Source organism: Hordeum vulgare, chromosome 1H (assembly GCF_904849725.1).
Source record: "Hordeum vulgare subsp. vulgare chromosome 1H, MorexV3_pseudomolecules_assembly, whole genome shotgun sequence".
Taxonomy (NCBI): domain Eukaryota; kingdom Viridiplantae; phylum Streptophyta; class Magnoliopsida; order Poales; family Poaceae; genus Hordeum; species Hordeum vulgare.
This window is the reverse complement of record NC_058518.1, coordinates 496,509,750-496,526,388: the sequence shown is the minus strand read 5'-3', so window position 1 is coordinate 496,526,388 and position 16,639 is coordinate 496,509,750. Positions and strand designations below refer to the sequence as shown.

Genomic DNA, 16,639 nt, shown 5'->3' with positions numbered 1-16,639 from the left:
GTCATCAAATTACAGCATCCCAGTTTACTTTGTTGTACAAATAATGATCTTTCATACAGGAGGTCCACGCCATCACCAAACATGATCCCGAAACATAGTATATGCTGTGCCTCATGGTTCTTTATTCCGAACTTCGTTTATATATATTTTTCTTCCTCATGGTAGCATCAAACACCATCAGAACTATCATTCCTTATTAAATAAACCAAAGCAGGAACATAACTATCAGTCCTATACCCAAGAAGAGATGAATGGGATACTTGACGCCTTGTCGTTGTTGCAGCCTGGCTGGGGAAAGTATACGGTCATGCTCATCTGAAGTACAACCAGTGGACATGGAGGTGAATCTCCGCCATTGCATCCATCATTATGGAGTTGTCTTCCCCTCGTCTTGTCATTGTTCTTGAAGATGGAGAGCAGGGATGGCTGCCGATGACACATGCTTGCTTGAAAGGGCAGGGTGTGAGCGTGGAGGTTTGTGGTTGAGGAGGCGATGGATTTTGCGATGGGGAATGAAGGGAGGCCGATGGAGAGCAGGGGGCCGACGGGGCTGTGCGGCGGCGTGGCTGGGCTGCGCAAGGGCCGACGGGGCTGGGCGATGGAGTGGCTGGCCGGCGGCGTGGCTGGATGGCGGGACTGGGCTGCGTAGGGGCCGGCGGGATGGGTGGAGGGGCCGGCCGGCGACGGGGCTGGCGGGTGTGTGAACGAGAGGCGGGAGCGGTTGACAGGGCGAAGACGTGCGGGGTGATATGTGGTGGGTAACGTGGGTTAGCGTTTCATTAATGAAGTATTTAGACCCTTAATTACGTGGTTAGACGGACTAGATTTTAAGTTGAATCCGCCCTTTCGTCCTTTTTTAGGGGTAGTAGATAGATGCAACATTTGGTTGCAACCCCTACGCATGCCACCCATGGACAGGGCAGGAGAATATCCAGTGCTCCCAGAACAAGTAAACCTAGGTGCTCCAATGCGAGTTCGGCCCATGGATCATGATCCAATGGGTAGCATCACGAGATGTGGACCAAAGCGTCATTTTCCGTATGTTTGTGTGTGTGTGTGTGTTGGGGGGGGGGGGGGGGGGGTAAACATTCATGCTAGATTTGTCCTTCTTGTTTCTCAATGTTTGCTTTGAAATTTGATTTGGAATTTTTAGGGATTGCACACTCATGTGATGTGAACATCCACACAAAAAATGGGAGCATTTAGGGTGTGGTATCACTGGATATTCACCCCCTGCGCAGGGCAGCTGTTGCCTGTTGCGACGACGCTAGTGCCAAGCCGCTGCGCTCGTCAGGCGACGACACAACCAACGCCTGGTTTGGTTTGCACCAGCGAAAAGTCCTGCCCGATCGCTTGCTGCATTCTCTAGTCTCTACCCAGTTCAACTGAATCAGCTCTCTTGGCTAGTAGTGGAAGACATACGAGGTCGAGGTGGCAGATCTACAATAGTGTACGCCTCCCTTGGCTCAGCCTTTGTCAGGTCATAAAATTATAGCATCCCAATATACATTGCTGGACAAATAATATAATCATTCATACAGGAGCTCCCACGCCATCACCAAACATAATCACAGAACATAGTACATGACTGCGCCTCATGGTTCTTTATTCAGAATTTCGATGGCATCATTATTTATTAGCTACAGAAGCATCAGACACCATCAGAACTAAGCCAGAAGGTCATGGCACGGCATGCGGAGTGGATTGCGCCTCCGCAGTGCATCCGCAGCCTTTAATGCACTCCAACTTGGATGGAAAGCAGGGGTCAGTTGAATCCGCGCAGCAAAAGACATGTCCATACTTCGGGCATATGCAGATTTCAAGTTTGCTGTCGTTCATCTGACCCATGGTTCGAGCTGCATAAAAATAAGGGTGCTCAGGTCCACCACATCTCGAGAGAAACCTATATCAGTTTTTGCAAGACATGGTAGACTTGTACTCCCCCCGTCCCAAAATTATTATCTTAGATTTGTCTATATATGAATGTATCTAGTCACATTTTAGTATGTAGATACATACATTTCTAGACAAACCTAAGACAAAAATTTTGGAACGGAGGGAGTAGTTGAGACCGTTAGCTACCAAGTCATATCGATAAGAATACCACATAACTGAGCCAAGTGTATGTTGTGTGCTTACCATCTGACAAAGCTACGACGCATTCAAGCATCATCACCGCATGACCACCTTGCGCCCCTCCATCACAAACTTCAACACAGAGAAGGTCGTCAATTTCACTTATATAAAATCTATTATTTAATATAAAAATTATATTATTAGAAAATAGAACATCTAAAGTTTTTAATGATATATTTTTTGTAATACATGTTTATCATTAAGTTGATTAAATTAACGATCTAGGTACACGTGTCGGACTTATAAACTGAGATGGAGGTAGTAGATGTATCGTTTAGCCACAAGTAATTATGGTCTTCATGCCAATTATTAAGTCTTTGCTAAAAAGGAGAAATGTGTGATAGCACCCGGGTGCCTAGGCACCCTCTATGAACAGTAAAATCAAAATAAATATAAAATAAAATCAAAAAAATCTAAAACTTCACAGCATCAAAGATGATCAAACTTTGTATATTTTTGCAAATTATCATGCCAAAATATCTTGTAGAGAAAGATGTACAAACAAGTTTCAGATTTTGATGCTAAAAGTGCTCAAAACTTCAAGCACTGAAATCTTTTTCGTATGTAGAGCTACACGAATAGTTTTTTGGCATGAAAATTTGTAAACACCTACAAAGTTTGATCCGCATTGATGCTGCAAAGTTTCAGATTTTTTTGATTTTGTTTTCTATTTTCTTAATTTTACTGTTCATAGAGGGTGCCTAAGCACCCGGGAGCTAAAAATCCACTCTCTAAAAAGAAATGATATATTTTTAGATGTTTCATTAAAAGACTACATACGGATGTATATAGACATATTTTAGTGTATAGATTCGTTCATTTTGCTCCGTATGTAGTCTCCTAGTATAATCTCTAAAAAGACTTATACTCCCTCCGTCCCAAAATAAGTGTCTCAACTTTATACTAGCTGTAGTACAAAATTGTACTAAGCTCGAGATACTTATTTTGGGACGGAGGGAGTACATTATAATAACAGGTCAAGCAACATAAATCTAGAAAAAAATCATTGCTAAGAAAGCAACACTAATTTTGGCCACCTACCCAGCTGCTAACACACAAACTGAACCACAAAAAGATATTATATCATTGCGGAAAAGGGGGCAATAGGAGAAAGCTACAACAATCTTGCATAAATAACTGCATACAAGTTAAGCCGATCCTCGCAGGTGAACAGATTCGCAGCCAGATCAAGGTGGTCAACCAAATCGCTCCCAGATCTACCAACCTGCAGATGAAAATCAGTTTTTTCAGTGCGATTGTAAAGCCCGCATGCATACACCGAAGGGAGAAAAATGTATTTCAATTCTGAACAGGCGGACCAAATCCTGTAGTTCAAAATAATTGCATACAAGTGAAGCCGATCCTCGCGGGTGAACAGATTCGCTGGTAGATCAAGGTGGTCAACCAAATCGCTCCCAGATCTACCAACCTGCAGGTGAAAATCAGTTTTTTTCAGTGCGATTGTAAAGCCCGCATGCATACACCGAAGGGAGAAAAATGTATTTCAATTCTGAACAGGCGCACCAAATCCTGTAGTTTAAAATAATTGCATACAAGTGAAGCCGATCCTCGCGGGTGAACAGATTCACAGGTAGATCAAGGTGGTCAACCAAATCGCTCCCAGATCTACCAACCTGCAGGTGAAAATCAGTTTTTTTCAGTGCGATTGTAAAGCCCGCATGCATACACCGAAGGGAGACCAGGAAAAATCTAGTTCAATTATGAACAGGGCGCGCTAAATCCTGTAGTTCAACCCCATCGCAAGAGAGAGGGGAACCCACCTGGTGATCCTGTCGCCGGCAGCTTCCTCTTCTCCGGAGTGAGGCGGCGGAAGGGACGGCTTGAAGCGGGAGCTAGGGTTTCGGCCGAGGTAAGTGGCAGGTCGTCGACGCTGGAAGTTTCACTCCGCAGAGTAGCCTACGCTGCGTGCTTCACACCGGGGAGTCGCCGACGCCGTCCGCTCCGACCCCGCCGTTGTCCGCTCCGTCCCCGCCGGCCGCCGCCGCCTTTGTCGCCTCGAAGTGGAGTGTGGATTGTGGAGAGAAGAGACGCACGAGAGTGAGACTGGGGAAGATTCCACGAGCTCTTTTTTTCTTTTTTATTAAGAGAAGGAAAAATCCATGAGTGCGATCAGTTTATCCCCCGTGGGCTGAAAGGGTATGGCCGCGGAAAGACTCACTGGGTGGGCCGGGCTTGGGCATCTGGACACATTATTTGAGAAAATAATTCTATCCTAAATGACTTGTTTGCAGAAAACGATACGAGAGGTCGTCATTCAAAGTTGTACCCTAAACGTATGTCCCTATTTTTTTTATTTTTTTTCCTTTAAGTCCTCAACACTCAAAATAATAGCATATTAATGAAAAAAATCAGATGTGATAGTAGTTTAAATGTAAAAAAATCAATAATAAAATCGATTCCTTGGAATTGGGACAAATGCTCTTCTGCATGCTCTGCGTTTGTAAGGACAGCCTACGTCCTCATCGCTTCATCCGCATAATCCTTCTCGTCAGACGACTCAATGTAGTACTCCTAAATGTTTTCCATGTTTGGATACATTGGCTCATAGAAGGGACAAAAATTGTCAAAACTTTAGCAGGGGCATTTTCACTAAACACATCTACATGGATGGTACTTGGACGGTTGACAAGCGAGAGGTGTGAAACGACGACATAGGCAAACCAACATGGTGACCTGGTGGAGCGATGAAGGTCGCAGAGGTCCGGCAAGAACTTGTCAGGTGGCCGGGGTGGTACAACGACATCATTGGTTAGGAGGAAGCGGATGCAGCGAAAAGGGGAAATGGATGAAGATGTGGGGTCCAATATGGTTTTGGGTGGATAGAGGTTGTTGGAGTCCTACCTCGACTCACATAAAGCCCCCTCGTTTACTTCTAACTTGCAATAAAAAAGACGTACGGACCGGTTCGCAAACTGATGCAGTATGATGTTCGATAGCAAAATGCATTTAGATAGCTCACTCCAGACATTTGCGGGCGATTTGAAAGTCCGTTTTGGAGATGCCCTTATTCCTGACCAGGGCGATCAAGGTCTTTTTTAACGCATTAAGTGCCACTTAGCACGTCGGCTCCCGCATGTTATGCTAGCACGCAACGACAGCCAGCTTCCCTTGCTCGCCCGTTGGCGCTATTCCTCACCAGGGCTATATGTCGCATGTAGTGATTCCTAATAGGAATCGCCTATGTGCGATGGTAGTTGGCAGACCCACTTTGTAGTGTAGTATTGTGCGCTAATTCTGGATCACAACGATCGCAATATAGTTCGCCCGACTTTTTTTTCTTTTGTTTTCTCTTTGATATTTCATCGGCTTTCCTTTTTCTTCTCCTCCTTCAATACCTTAGTTTTGTTCATGATTTTTTATTAATTATTTTCTTATTTATACTTTTTCCTTTGTTATTTTTTGCTTTTCTTAGTTTCTATGTTTCTTCACTCTAATTTTTGTTTCTTTTGTTGTTCTTTGTTGGTTTTGTTTTCTCATTACATATATATTTTTGTAATACATCTCACACCATTTTCCAATAAATTTCAAAAAAAATGTTTTATAATTTTGTAGCAATTTTTCAAATACACATTTAACAGTTTTTTTACATAAACAGGTTATTTATGTCAAAAATGTTTTCCAAATACATGTACAAACATTTTTTTCACTATGTTACGAACACATTTGTGAATCTTGTGATTTTTTTTTCAATGTGACGTTCCTGTTTTTATTTTATGAAAGATTTTTTATTGAATTGCACGGACATTTTTTATATTCTATATACAATTTTCTAAATTTCATGTGCATTTATATTGAAATGTAAGATATTTTATATTTGTCACAATATTCATATATGTAATCAAGATTTTTTGTAGATATGTGTGAAAGTTTTGGTACAAACGATTAACATTTCTGTATACGTGATTAATACTTCTAAAAAATAATACATTCACATATATTTATTTTTATATATGACATCAACATTTTTTTATATGTTTATAATTTTTAAAGATTAATAGTGTACAAATTATTTTTTGAAAAAAATATCGAACACATTTTAGAAACTTGTACATTTTTAAATGTAATGTACAGAATCATTTTTGTGATTTACACGAACATGTTTTTACAATGTATAAAAAAAATTGTACACATAACTAAACGAATAATACACACGGTTAGCATTTTGTATGTTTTGATTCACGTTGTACATTTTTCTACATAAAAACAATTATCTATGAATATTTAAAATAAATAATTGGAAAATTAAAATTTGTAAAAGTTATGCAAGAGTAACATTCAATATATATGCATTGAATTCTTGAATTTTTTATGTGTATATATATATATATATATGTATTAAAATTAATTTATTTAAAGTATATACTAATATATGTTGAATTTTTCGAAACAATGTTTTGAAAAAAGAAAATAAAATGTGAATAAAAAAATTAAGAAACACACACAAAACAACTAGACATCAGCAGACGCGCCGTGGAGACTAGGACGTCCCAAACTCGTAGCGAGCGGCACATACCCCACCCCTATTCCCTCCCTCGCTGACTAGTGGCTACCGATCAACTTTTGGTTTTGACAATTCAGATATGAGGTGATGTGAAAAACAAATGTAGACTTGAGAGGCACAGTTGATGCTGCATGAAAGTGTGAATGGTCAAGATCGAACGGTCGAGAGTGAGAGCGCAAGACTATCATTGCTTGTTGTCAGCCTCGAAAGATTGAGTAAGACCCTGTTCGGTATCCCGCCGCTGTTCCCGGAGCTGGTGGAGCTGCAAATGAAAAAAAATGAAGCTACAATTTTTTAGCTCCGCGGATTCCAGGAGCTAGAGGATTACCGAACAAGGTCTAAGCATTATTTTGATAGTGTAAAAGGAGAAGTCAAGAAACTGAATAGGGAGATCAAAAGGCTTCAGAATGACCCTGCTAGGACAGGGCCGACAGAGAGTTGAAAACTAGCAAGAGATTAGTGGAGCTATATTTCTAGGAAGTGGCTTGCCGTGGGTGGGCATCTAGTGTTCTTTGCTTTCTCTGGGTCATTGTTTTTAGGTTGGGCATTTTCATTTAGTTTTGGAAAAACCAAGAATGTTTACCATAAAATAAAATTATGTTATTCAATTTTGAGAACTTATTTTGTAAATGAACATGAATATTTCTGAATTTATTGTTAAACATATTTTCAAATTTTGAAGATTTTTTAGAAGTTTTTTAAGGAAATATTTGAGAACATTTTTCTAAAGAGTTGAACATTTTAAAAATAATAATTTCAAAATAGAAAAGAAAGGAAAAAATTAAACAGGTAAATAAAATAATGCAAGGGAAAAAAGCTAAGAACCTTCTAGAAAGTTTTAATAACCTGGAAAGCCCGAAACTTTAGCAGTTAAGAGCATCTCTAGCAGACCCCGTAAAAGAGCGACCTGCAAAATGGGTTTATAGGTTGTTGCTGAGCGATTTACAGGACCATTTCGTGTGCGAAAGATCAAACCCCGTATATGAAAACTGTAAAATAATAATAATAAAAGAGTTCACGGGAAGCAACTACTACATCATTCATCAAACTAGAACATGGTTCTTCATCAAACTACATTAGTTCTTCATCAAAGTACATAAGTTCTTCATACTACTACTAGAGAGCGTACCCGAGCCAATGCTAGCAAGAACAACGGGCGCGACGTCAACGACGCGGCGGAGGAGCCGGAGGAGCTCAGTCCTCGTCGGAGTTGAGGTCGATCCAGATCTTGTCTTGCTCGGCCTTCAGGACGCGCATGTCCGCCTCCTTGGACGCGCTTGCCTGCGATGTCGTGAGCCCTTGCTCGAGGAAGATCTGCTCGATCTCGAGCTCGTGGCGGTTGCGCGAGGCGTCCTCCGCCGCTTCCCTCACCGAGCGCTCCATGATGTCACGTATGAAGTGATCCTCCTGCCCTGAGGGCAGATAGTCCTCGGGGCCGATGACCCCTCCACGCAGCTGGCCGACGTCGTCCTCGAGCTTGACGGCGAGCGGCCCGAGCTCCTGCGCCCTTCTCTTCACTGGAGTGATGGTCCGCGAGGATGAGACACCCGCAGACGAACTCCCACCAGTAGAGGAGCCGATGCGTCGAGCCGCGTGCGTCGAGCCGCGTGCTCGCGCTCGTACTCCTCGAGCTCCGGCGTTCGAAAGCCGGCGGCGGCCGGAGGCCATAGTTCAACCACCTCCGTGATCCCCGCTTGCGTGCGGCGTCGGAGGCGCGGCTACGACGGTGCTCTGCGTCATCCTCCCATTTCCATGGTCATCCATGGTCGGGATGGCCCATTGGTGGTCTTTTGTCTTGCCGACGACGAGAAATTAGGGCAGAGTGGGAGTTGAATCGCGGCGGAGCTGCGACAGCAAATGATAGGGTTTGACCCGTAAACGCGCTCTGAAACCGCATATATGCTAGCTGGAGGGGTCTTTTGCGGGCCGCGGTAATTTTACGGACCGGATGCGCGATACGGGGTCTGTTCTCGCCACTAAAACGGATCGAACGTGTATACTCACCGAAATTTTGCGGGTTTGGCCTTTTTACGGGGTCTGCTAGAGATTCTCTAACTAGGCCGGGCACATTAGTGTGCACATGTGTGATTAGTTGACAATATGACACTTATTACGTCATAGTGATTTTTCCGCTCCTCTTGGCCTAATCCCGTGACATCCTATAACGCGTCTAAGTCGTTGTGGGGAAGGAGCGGATGGGGTGTGACCCATTGTCCCCCGCCCCGATGCTAACTAGACAGTTTTTTTAGAAGAAATCATATATTTATTTATAAAAATAGCAATGTACAACATATATGACTTCTTTCTGAAACAATTTGAAAAGACAACATACAATTTTTTTTTACATCACCATCGTCAAAGAATCTAGCCGTCGTCGACGTCGAATCGTTCATCAGAGGAGAAAAACATAGGCCTTCAACTTGCCAAGATCCAAGATAGTGCCATAGCAGCCAAGCTGCGTTATGAACCTCTGAACATGCGTTGTCACAAATGGAAACGCACATGTCGTTGTGGATCGTCGGCCGAAGAAATACTTTACACATCTTGAATCGCGATATTGAAGGCCTCAACTGATAGAACCGTCGAAAAACTTCAAAACCGGAAGCCATCTTACACCGCCAAATCTTCATGTGGACTATCCCTTCGACAAGATTAGCCTTGCAACGCTGGCCAACTCCAAGACACAAACTTCCGGCTCCACGACGACGCTAAAGACACAGCCGACGTAACGCGGCGAAGCCGAAGAAACAAGAACGTGAGCAAGATCTACACCAACGTCTTGGAGAACTCGCTTGAACACAAATCCATGGCTCCTCGACGTCGCAGAAGAACGCCGTCGAGTCGGTAGCTTGGAAAACTTTATTCGCGATGACGACGTTGGCACCGACCGAACCCAGACACCCGACATACCTGTCGTAAACCTATCTACAGACCGGACGGAAGGAACCGGAGCGACGAGCGGAGGGAAGGGGAGCCAACGCCCTTGCCGACGAGAAGGCAGGAACCACCCGCGCGTTCACTTCTCCCGGCAATTAGAGAAAAGAGGCTGGTTTAGTCTAGTCGGCACCGCTAACTAGGCAGTAAAGATAGTGAGGATGTTGTAAATGTATGGCCTTTTATCATGTTTTCAAAAGGTATTTCTTATTTTCGGTTGATTTCCTACACATATAATTTCTAAAATATTTTAAAATCTTCATTATCTTTTTGAAAATACCAATTCGGCAAATATTCCTAAATTTTCAATGTCATTTAAAGAAAAATTCATGAATTAAAAAAGTATCCCCAATTTGAAAAAATATTCACGGGAGCCTGTATGTCTCACCTATTAACAAAATGAATATACTTAGTTGTAAAAAATGTTTACTGAGAATTAAAAAAAAATGTCCATTTGATGTAGAAATATTATTTGTGGAATTTGTAAAAAATGTTCATATCATTGACACATTTGAAAAAATGACCGTGTGTTTTAGAAAAAGGTTACACTACATTTTTATAAAAAAATGTCATTTTATAAAATATTCATACCACTGAAAACCTTTCTTCACAATTTTAATAAATGCCCATGGCATATATGAAACATGCTCAATCTGTGTCAAGAAATGTGCACCGCGTATTTTTAAGATGTTCAGTGTGCATTTGACAAGTGGTTAACACTCAGAAATTTTTTCACATGGTTAAAACAAATCATGGCATTATGCAAAATGTCCATTCTGTGTTAAACATTTTGCTCACCCTGTATTTATCTTTGTTCAATATGAATTTCAAAAAAATTCAACACTTCAAAATCGTTTCACACGTTTAAAAGAAATCATGACATTTATGAACAATGCTGTGCATGTGTTAAAAACAATGTTCAGTATGTATCTTACAAATGTTGAAGGTGCGCTTGACATATGTTCAAAGTGATTTCGTAAAAATGTGCAACATGGATTTGAAAAATGTTCAACATGTATCTGAAAAATGATAAAAACTATAAAATACATATTAGAATGCATTTCACAATAGTTTGAACATGTAGTTGAATAAAAAGTATCTAACATTTATTTGAAAATATTCAACGTGTATCTAAAATATGTCCAGCGTGTATATAGAAAATGTTCAACATGTACTAAAAAAGGTTGACATGTATTAACAAATTAAATAAAAACAAAAAATAAATAAATTAGAAGTAGAGGAAAACGAACACCAAAAACACAAATAAACAGGAAAAATGAAAAGAGCAGAAAGAAAAGAAAAAGAAACAACAAAAAACAAAGAACCCCGTTACCAAAAAAATGGAAACAAAGAGGCTTCCAAAACCCATACAAGCTGGTCCACAAAATCTTCCCAAATCAGCGTCGAGGTAGCTACGATATTCGGTCGCCCCTTAGCAGGAAAACGGTAGGCGCGACATGGGTATGGCTGGCGTGAGTGATACATAGGGCTAGGAGCATAAGACAAGGTCACTACTCCCTAGCGTTGCCTACCGAAGAGAAGAGTTGTGCATTTGAACTTTGTACCTCTCTGTCGTTGAAAATATGACAAATGATAGACTCATGCTTGATGAAGTCTTACTAGTAAGTCCATCACTAAATGGAGATACTAACTAGTTTGTACCTTGTTATTATAGCTATCTCTTTCGAATCACTAAATGAAGTGCTTCTTGTTTAGTCATTGTTGGTTTCATTTAGTAGTTTCTAGCCCATGGAAGTAATTCTGAGATTACAGATAAGTAATGGGGAGATCTTACAATTAATGGTAGCTCAACACTTCATGCAATTAAAGGTGATAGCTGAATTAACTTTATGGAGCTATTGTATATTCAATATGTGTCAAGCGAATAATCGTGCAAGAAAATGATAGAGCTTGCTGCTGATATATGTCATGTTTCAGCCACTCTCTGTGATATCTTGGTGTACACACCATATACGAAACTTGTTGGTTCATTGCAGTTTGGTCACTTACCCCTTCGATGCATGTAAGACGATTAAACTAGAACATCATCACGACTGATATATAAAGCGAGTATCTATAATATTTAGTGCAATATATATTAATCTTAAACTTAATTGAAACATATGACTATGGTTTTCTATAGTAGGTTCCTTTTGCTCGAAGAAAACGTCGGAGATTGCTAGAATAATGTGAGTGGTGATCTAATCTCAATTACTAGACTATACCGCGAGCATTGCCACTAGAACCTTGTTAAAATAATTGTTTACTAGTTGCTATAAAAGCGATTTATATTTTATTTAATAAAATACCGTTTCTATCTCTAAAAATGCAAATCATGAACTACATAGGTATGCACCAAGTATCCAACACATATATCATATGTGGAAATCATGAACCTTGTGAGTATGTAAATATTCACCACAGTTAAATCTTGAGCATGATACATGGAAATGAGGTTTGAATGGTTGAGTTTTGAATTTTGAAACATTCATAAGAGGTATTGTCCATACATGTGAACTATGGGTAAGTTGGTCATCACATAAAAAAGTTGGTCATAATAAAACAGGTCGTCTAAATGACAATTTTGTACTACGTAGTAAAATCTTGAGCATGATACATGAAAACGAGGTTTGAATGGCTGAGTTTTGAATTTTGAAACATTCATAAGAGATGTTGTCCATACATGCGAACTATGCTAGTGAGAGGTAGTGGGGACCTTTTCTCTCCCCCGAAAGAACATGGACCCCCCCTCTCGTGAACAAATAATACTGCAAGCCAAGGGTGGGTTAGTCTTAAAAGTTCATGTCCACATTATGCTCTCACGAGCAAGTTGGTCATGGCATAAAAAAAAGTAGGTCATAATAAAACAGATCGTCCAAATGACGATTTTGTACTACGTAGCTATCCAATGAAAAAGAAACTCTCACGGGCAAGTTGGCTATCACAACAAAAAAAAAGTTGGTCATAACAAAACAGATGGTCTAAATGACGATTTTGTCATACGTAGCTATCCAATGAAAAAGAAACAAAAAGATATGTCTAAGCCCAGGTTCGAACTGGGGACCTTTAGTGTGTGAGACTAACGTGATAACCAACTACACCACCCAGACATGCTGGTCGAAGTAGTGGAATTAACTTATTTGTCCTTACAGTGTACAACTCGCTACTGGGACCGGGACTATCTGTTTGTTGGAAAGCTACCAGGGTACTATTTCATCTGATCGGCAAATTATTTTGTTTAGTCCTTGAGCGGAAACAACGATACACACCGTGTGGTTTCCTCCAAAGAACACACAATTTAGCAAATTTGGCACGAGGCGTCTGTCCACGAAGGCACACATCTGAACCAATGAATGATTGTTGATGAGTGACCTTGACAGACACAGGTAGAAACGATCTAAACTGAGTTAGGAATCCAATGTTCTTGTGCCCCACGTCCACGTCTTCATGCATGGCTCTTCACGCCTATACCCTACACACATATATCATCGCCCACTCGTGTGGAACCAGCTGCTCACAATAAGAGCTCAATCGCTAGCTGTTAGTTATCAGCACGAAGAAGCCGATGTGAGCAGCTAGCTGCAGAAATTCGTGCGGCATGGAAAAGAAGAAGAAGAATAATAAGACGACGACGGGCTGCTTTGCGCCAATCTTCGCCGCATGCGTCCCCTCCGTTAAGCAGCAGCCCGGTGGCGGTGGCGCCGACGATGCCGCCACGAGCCGCCTCAGCTTCTCTTTCGCGGACCAGAACCAGCCGGAGAGCATCATCGACCCGGCCGCCTCGGTCGTGGCCAGGAAGGACGGTCGGCAGCAGCAGCAGCAGCACTGCACCGTCATCGTCGGCACCATCTTCGGGAGCCGCAGCGGCCGCGTCACCTTCTGCGTGCAGCGCGACCCCGCCGTGCCGCCCCCGTTCCTCTTCGAGCTCTCCGTGCCCATGCAGTCCCTCGCCGCCGAGATGGCGTCCGGCCTTCTCCGCATCGCGCTCGAGTGCCACCGCTCCTCGTCTAGTGCGGCCGGCGAAAATGCTGCTGCTGCTGCCGGCGGCAGCTCACGCCCGAGAAACGTCTGGACAGCATCCTGCAACGGCCGGGACGCGGGGCATGCCGTGCGGCGGCCGCCCACGGAGTGGGAGCGTGGCGTGCTGCAGAGCATGCGGACGATGACGGCCGGCGTCGGTGCGCTGCCGGCCGCGGCAGCGCAGGAAGGGATCGACGAGGAGGTGATGTATATGAGGGCGACGTACGAGAGGGTGGTGGGCTCAAAGGACGCGGTGTCGTACCATCTCATCAGCCCGCGCACCGCCGGCGATAGCCCGCCGCAGGAGCTCAGCCTCTTCCTGCTCAGAACCAGAGGCGACTGAAGATTCAATGTCCGAATCTACGCAGTGACATGCACGTGCTACAAATTAGTATCTCTACTGTTAAAGGGGATCTGCTGTCGTCGTGATGGTTCGACCAGACTCGATCCCCCCTCTAGCGCTAAACCTTCCACCGATGATTTTTCTGATTTTTTTCAACCCTCCATAAACCAGCGCTGATTACAAAACGGTTCAACACAGAAAGAACCAATCGGTTCAACACAGAAAGAACCCATTAAGCCACGCACGTCCTAAGCCACGCACGTCCTGGCAGTTCCAAGCCAAAGCATCCATACAGCTACGGCTCAGGAGAGCACGACTTGCTGCCGGTGCAGACCTTGCCTCGCCTGGTGCTAGCACCACCTTGCCCCACCTGGTGCTTCCTCCCTTGCCGGCTCCACCTCCCTGCCTGGTGTTTCCTCCCTTGCCGGCTCCACGCATCCATCGTCAGAGTGGTTCAACCCATCTGCTGCTGCTGCCGAATCCATCATCGCCAGTAGTTCAACCCATCTGCATCTGTTGCTGCTGCTGAATCCATCACCGCCAGAGTGGTTCAACCCATCTGCATCTGCTGCTGCTGCCGAATCCATCACCGCCAGAGTGGTTCAACCCATCTGCTGCTGCTGCCGAATCCATCACCGCAGCTCCTCCCTTGCCGGGTCCACCTCCCCGCCTGGTTCTTCCTCCCTTGCCGGCTCCACATGGTACTATCGCATCCATCTCCAGAGTGCTTGAACCCATCTGCTGCTGACCTATAGTAGTGTTTCAGGTTTTCTGCCCGTTGTCGCCAGAGGCCTTCAACCCCGTCTGCTGCTGCTGAATCCATCGCTGGAGGACTTCAAACAACCTGTTGGCTATGTTGGTCACATCTCTTCGTGTCCGCCTCTTCCCAGGTGCACCTGCCTCTATCTCTCTCTCATTCAAGCTGTAAATACAACTAATAGAAGATAGTAAATCAGAATTTTCTATTGGGTTGTAGAGAATGAAGTTCAGGTGTTAACTTAGTGACCCTTTTGAATACAAGGCTGCTGCTAAAAAACTGTTGATGATAAAGCATGATTTTTTCCAAAGTAGGAAGTAGATAAATCAGAAATGTGTACTGAAGCAAGATATTCAATCAAACCCCCTATACAAAGCAAACAAATCCAGCCATTGTTTACCAGTAGACTTCTGGTGATGTTTGGACTGTTCGATTAAAATCAAGGCCATCAGCAAGAACATAAAGGGAAAACAAGCATAAACTTGGATTGGAAGGGAATGGTTTTTATCATTTTTCTAGAGGCCAAACTGTTCAATTCAACCCGCTATACCGAGCCAACAAAACCCCACATTGTTTATCAGTATACTTCTGGTGATGTTTGGACTGCTTGGTTAAAATCAAGATCATCAGCAAGAACACGGAATCAAAACGAATTATCAAATCATTGCAAATCAAATATCAATTTTCATTACAGAATATTTATCAATTTTGCTACTCGTTTGTGTATAAACTTGCAATCAGTAGTGTATCAACTTTGTTTTCTTCCTCCAGTTCAGCTGCTAACATAAATATTATATAGAGGCCATATGAAACAAGAAAAGGCTACCAGGAAGTATGGAAATTGGAGGATCGACACATGAAACCAAAAATCCCTTTGGCTACTCATATGTATCTTGAATTGGGGGAGAGGCTGTGTTGGTTTTCATATGTTCATATTTGAAAAGGGGATTAACAACACATTTAATTTGAAATTCTATGATTCAGAGCCAGATTTTTTATTCACAAAGTGGCATGATCTTCAGTCTAATTACTTTCACTATCCGCACTCATATAACAGTTGGCCTAGAGCATAAGAAAAGTTCAAGTAGCTTCATGTTACGTCTTCTGATGACGACAACGACCATGTGCCCACCCACCCACCAATTCCAGCAAGGTTCCTTGCACCAACATCTATATCAGTTGTTAACAACCATGCGGCTGATATCAAAGAAATCAGAACAAGCACCAAGTAAGTGATGGAGGCGTATTTGCTTAAGCCGATCGATGTCATGCCATGCCTCATTGAATAGGTTCAGCTAAACTGGTTATTAGAGAAACTAAAACTCACTTTTCCGGTTCTACCGGAACTAAATTTTACTTATTCTGTCCCTAACAAAACTAATACTTATCCCTGAATTTTTACGGTAACCACTTTTAGGTCACCGAGTAAGTGGTGGAGGCGTATTTGCTTAAGCCGATCGATGTCATGCCATGCCTCATTGAATAGGTTTAGCTAAACTGCTTATTAGAGAAACTAAAACTCACTTTTCTGGTTCTACTGAAACTAAATTTTACTCATTCTGTCCCTAACAAAACTAATACTTATCCCGATATTTTTATGGTAACCACTTTTAGGTCCTTATAGACATTTAAATGAATTTAGGAGAAACTGAATTGGCAAAAATTATGAATCCAAGCATCAATAAGAAAACTTTGATACTCATATGTAAGTAGTATACTTCTCCGGTTCACAAATCAGAATCGAGTTCACCTACTCTAGCATGTTGTATATGCTCTACTTGACTGCATGTTGTCTGCTGTCCGGATCTGCTTTGTACAGTTGTTCTGATGTCATACAGGTTTCTGAGCAAAATATTGTGGATCTACTTGACAACATACAGGTTTATGAAAATCTAACCTTTAGTTTATAATAGCTACACAAGAGACC

The 16,639-nt window shown here is 42.5% G+C and overlaps 1 protein-coding gene and 1 non-coding gene across 2 annotated transcripts; one reads left to right on the top strand and one right to left on the bottom strand.

Moving 5' to 3' along the window:
• Positions 1–12,628: 12,628 nt before the first annotated feature.
• On the bottom strand, positions 12,629–12,702 carry TRNAV-CAC. Its single transcript has one exon. It is a non-coding gene; the product is annotated as a tRNA-Val (tRNA).
• A 488-nt stretch (positions 12,703–13,190) lies between these two features.
• Positions 13,191–13,955, top strand: LOC123401924 (protein MIZU-KUSSEI 1-like). Its single transcript, XM_045095794.1, has one exon. The coding sequence runs from the start codon at positions 13,191–13,193 to the stop codon at positions 13,953–13,955; it is 765 nt and encodes a 254-aa protein (XP_044951729.1).
• The last annotated feature ends 2,684 nt before the right edge of the window (positions 13,956–16,639 follow it).

Excerpts from the sequence above, each read along its gene's own strand:
- LOC123401924 (XM_045095794.1), top strand. The coding sequence starts at position 13,191 with ATGGAAAAGAAGAAGAAGAATAATAAGACGACGACGGGCTGCTTTGCG.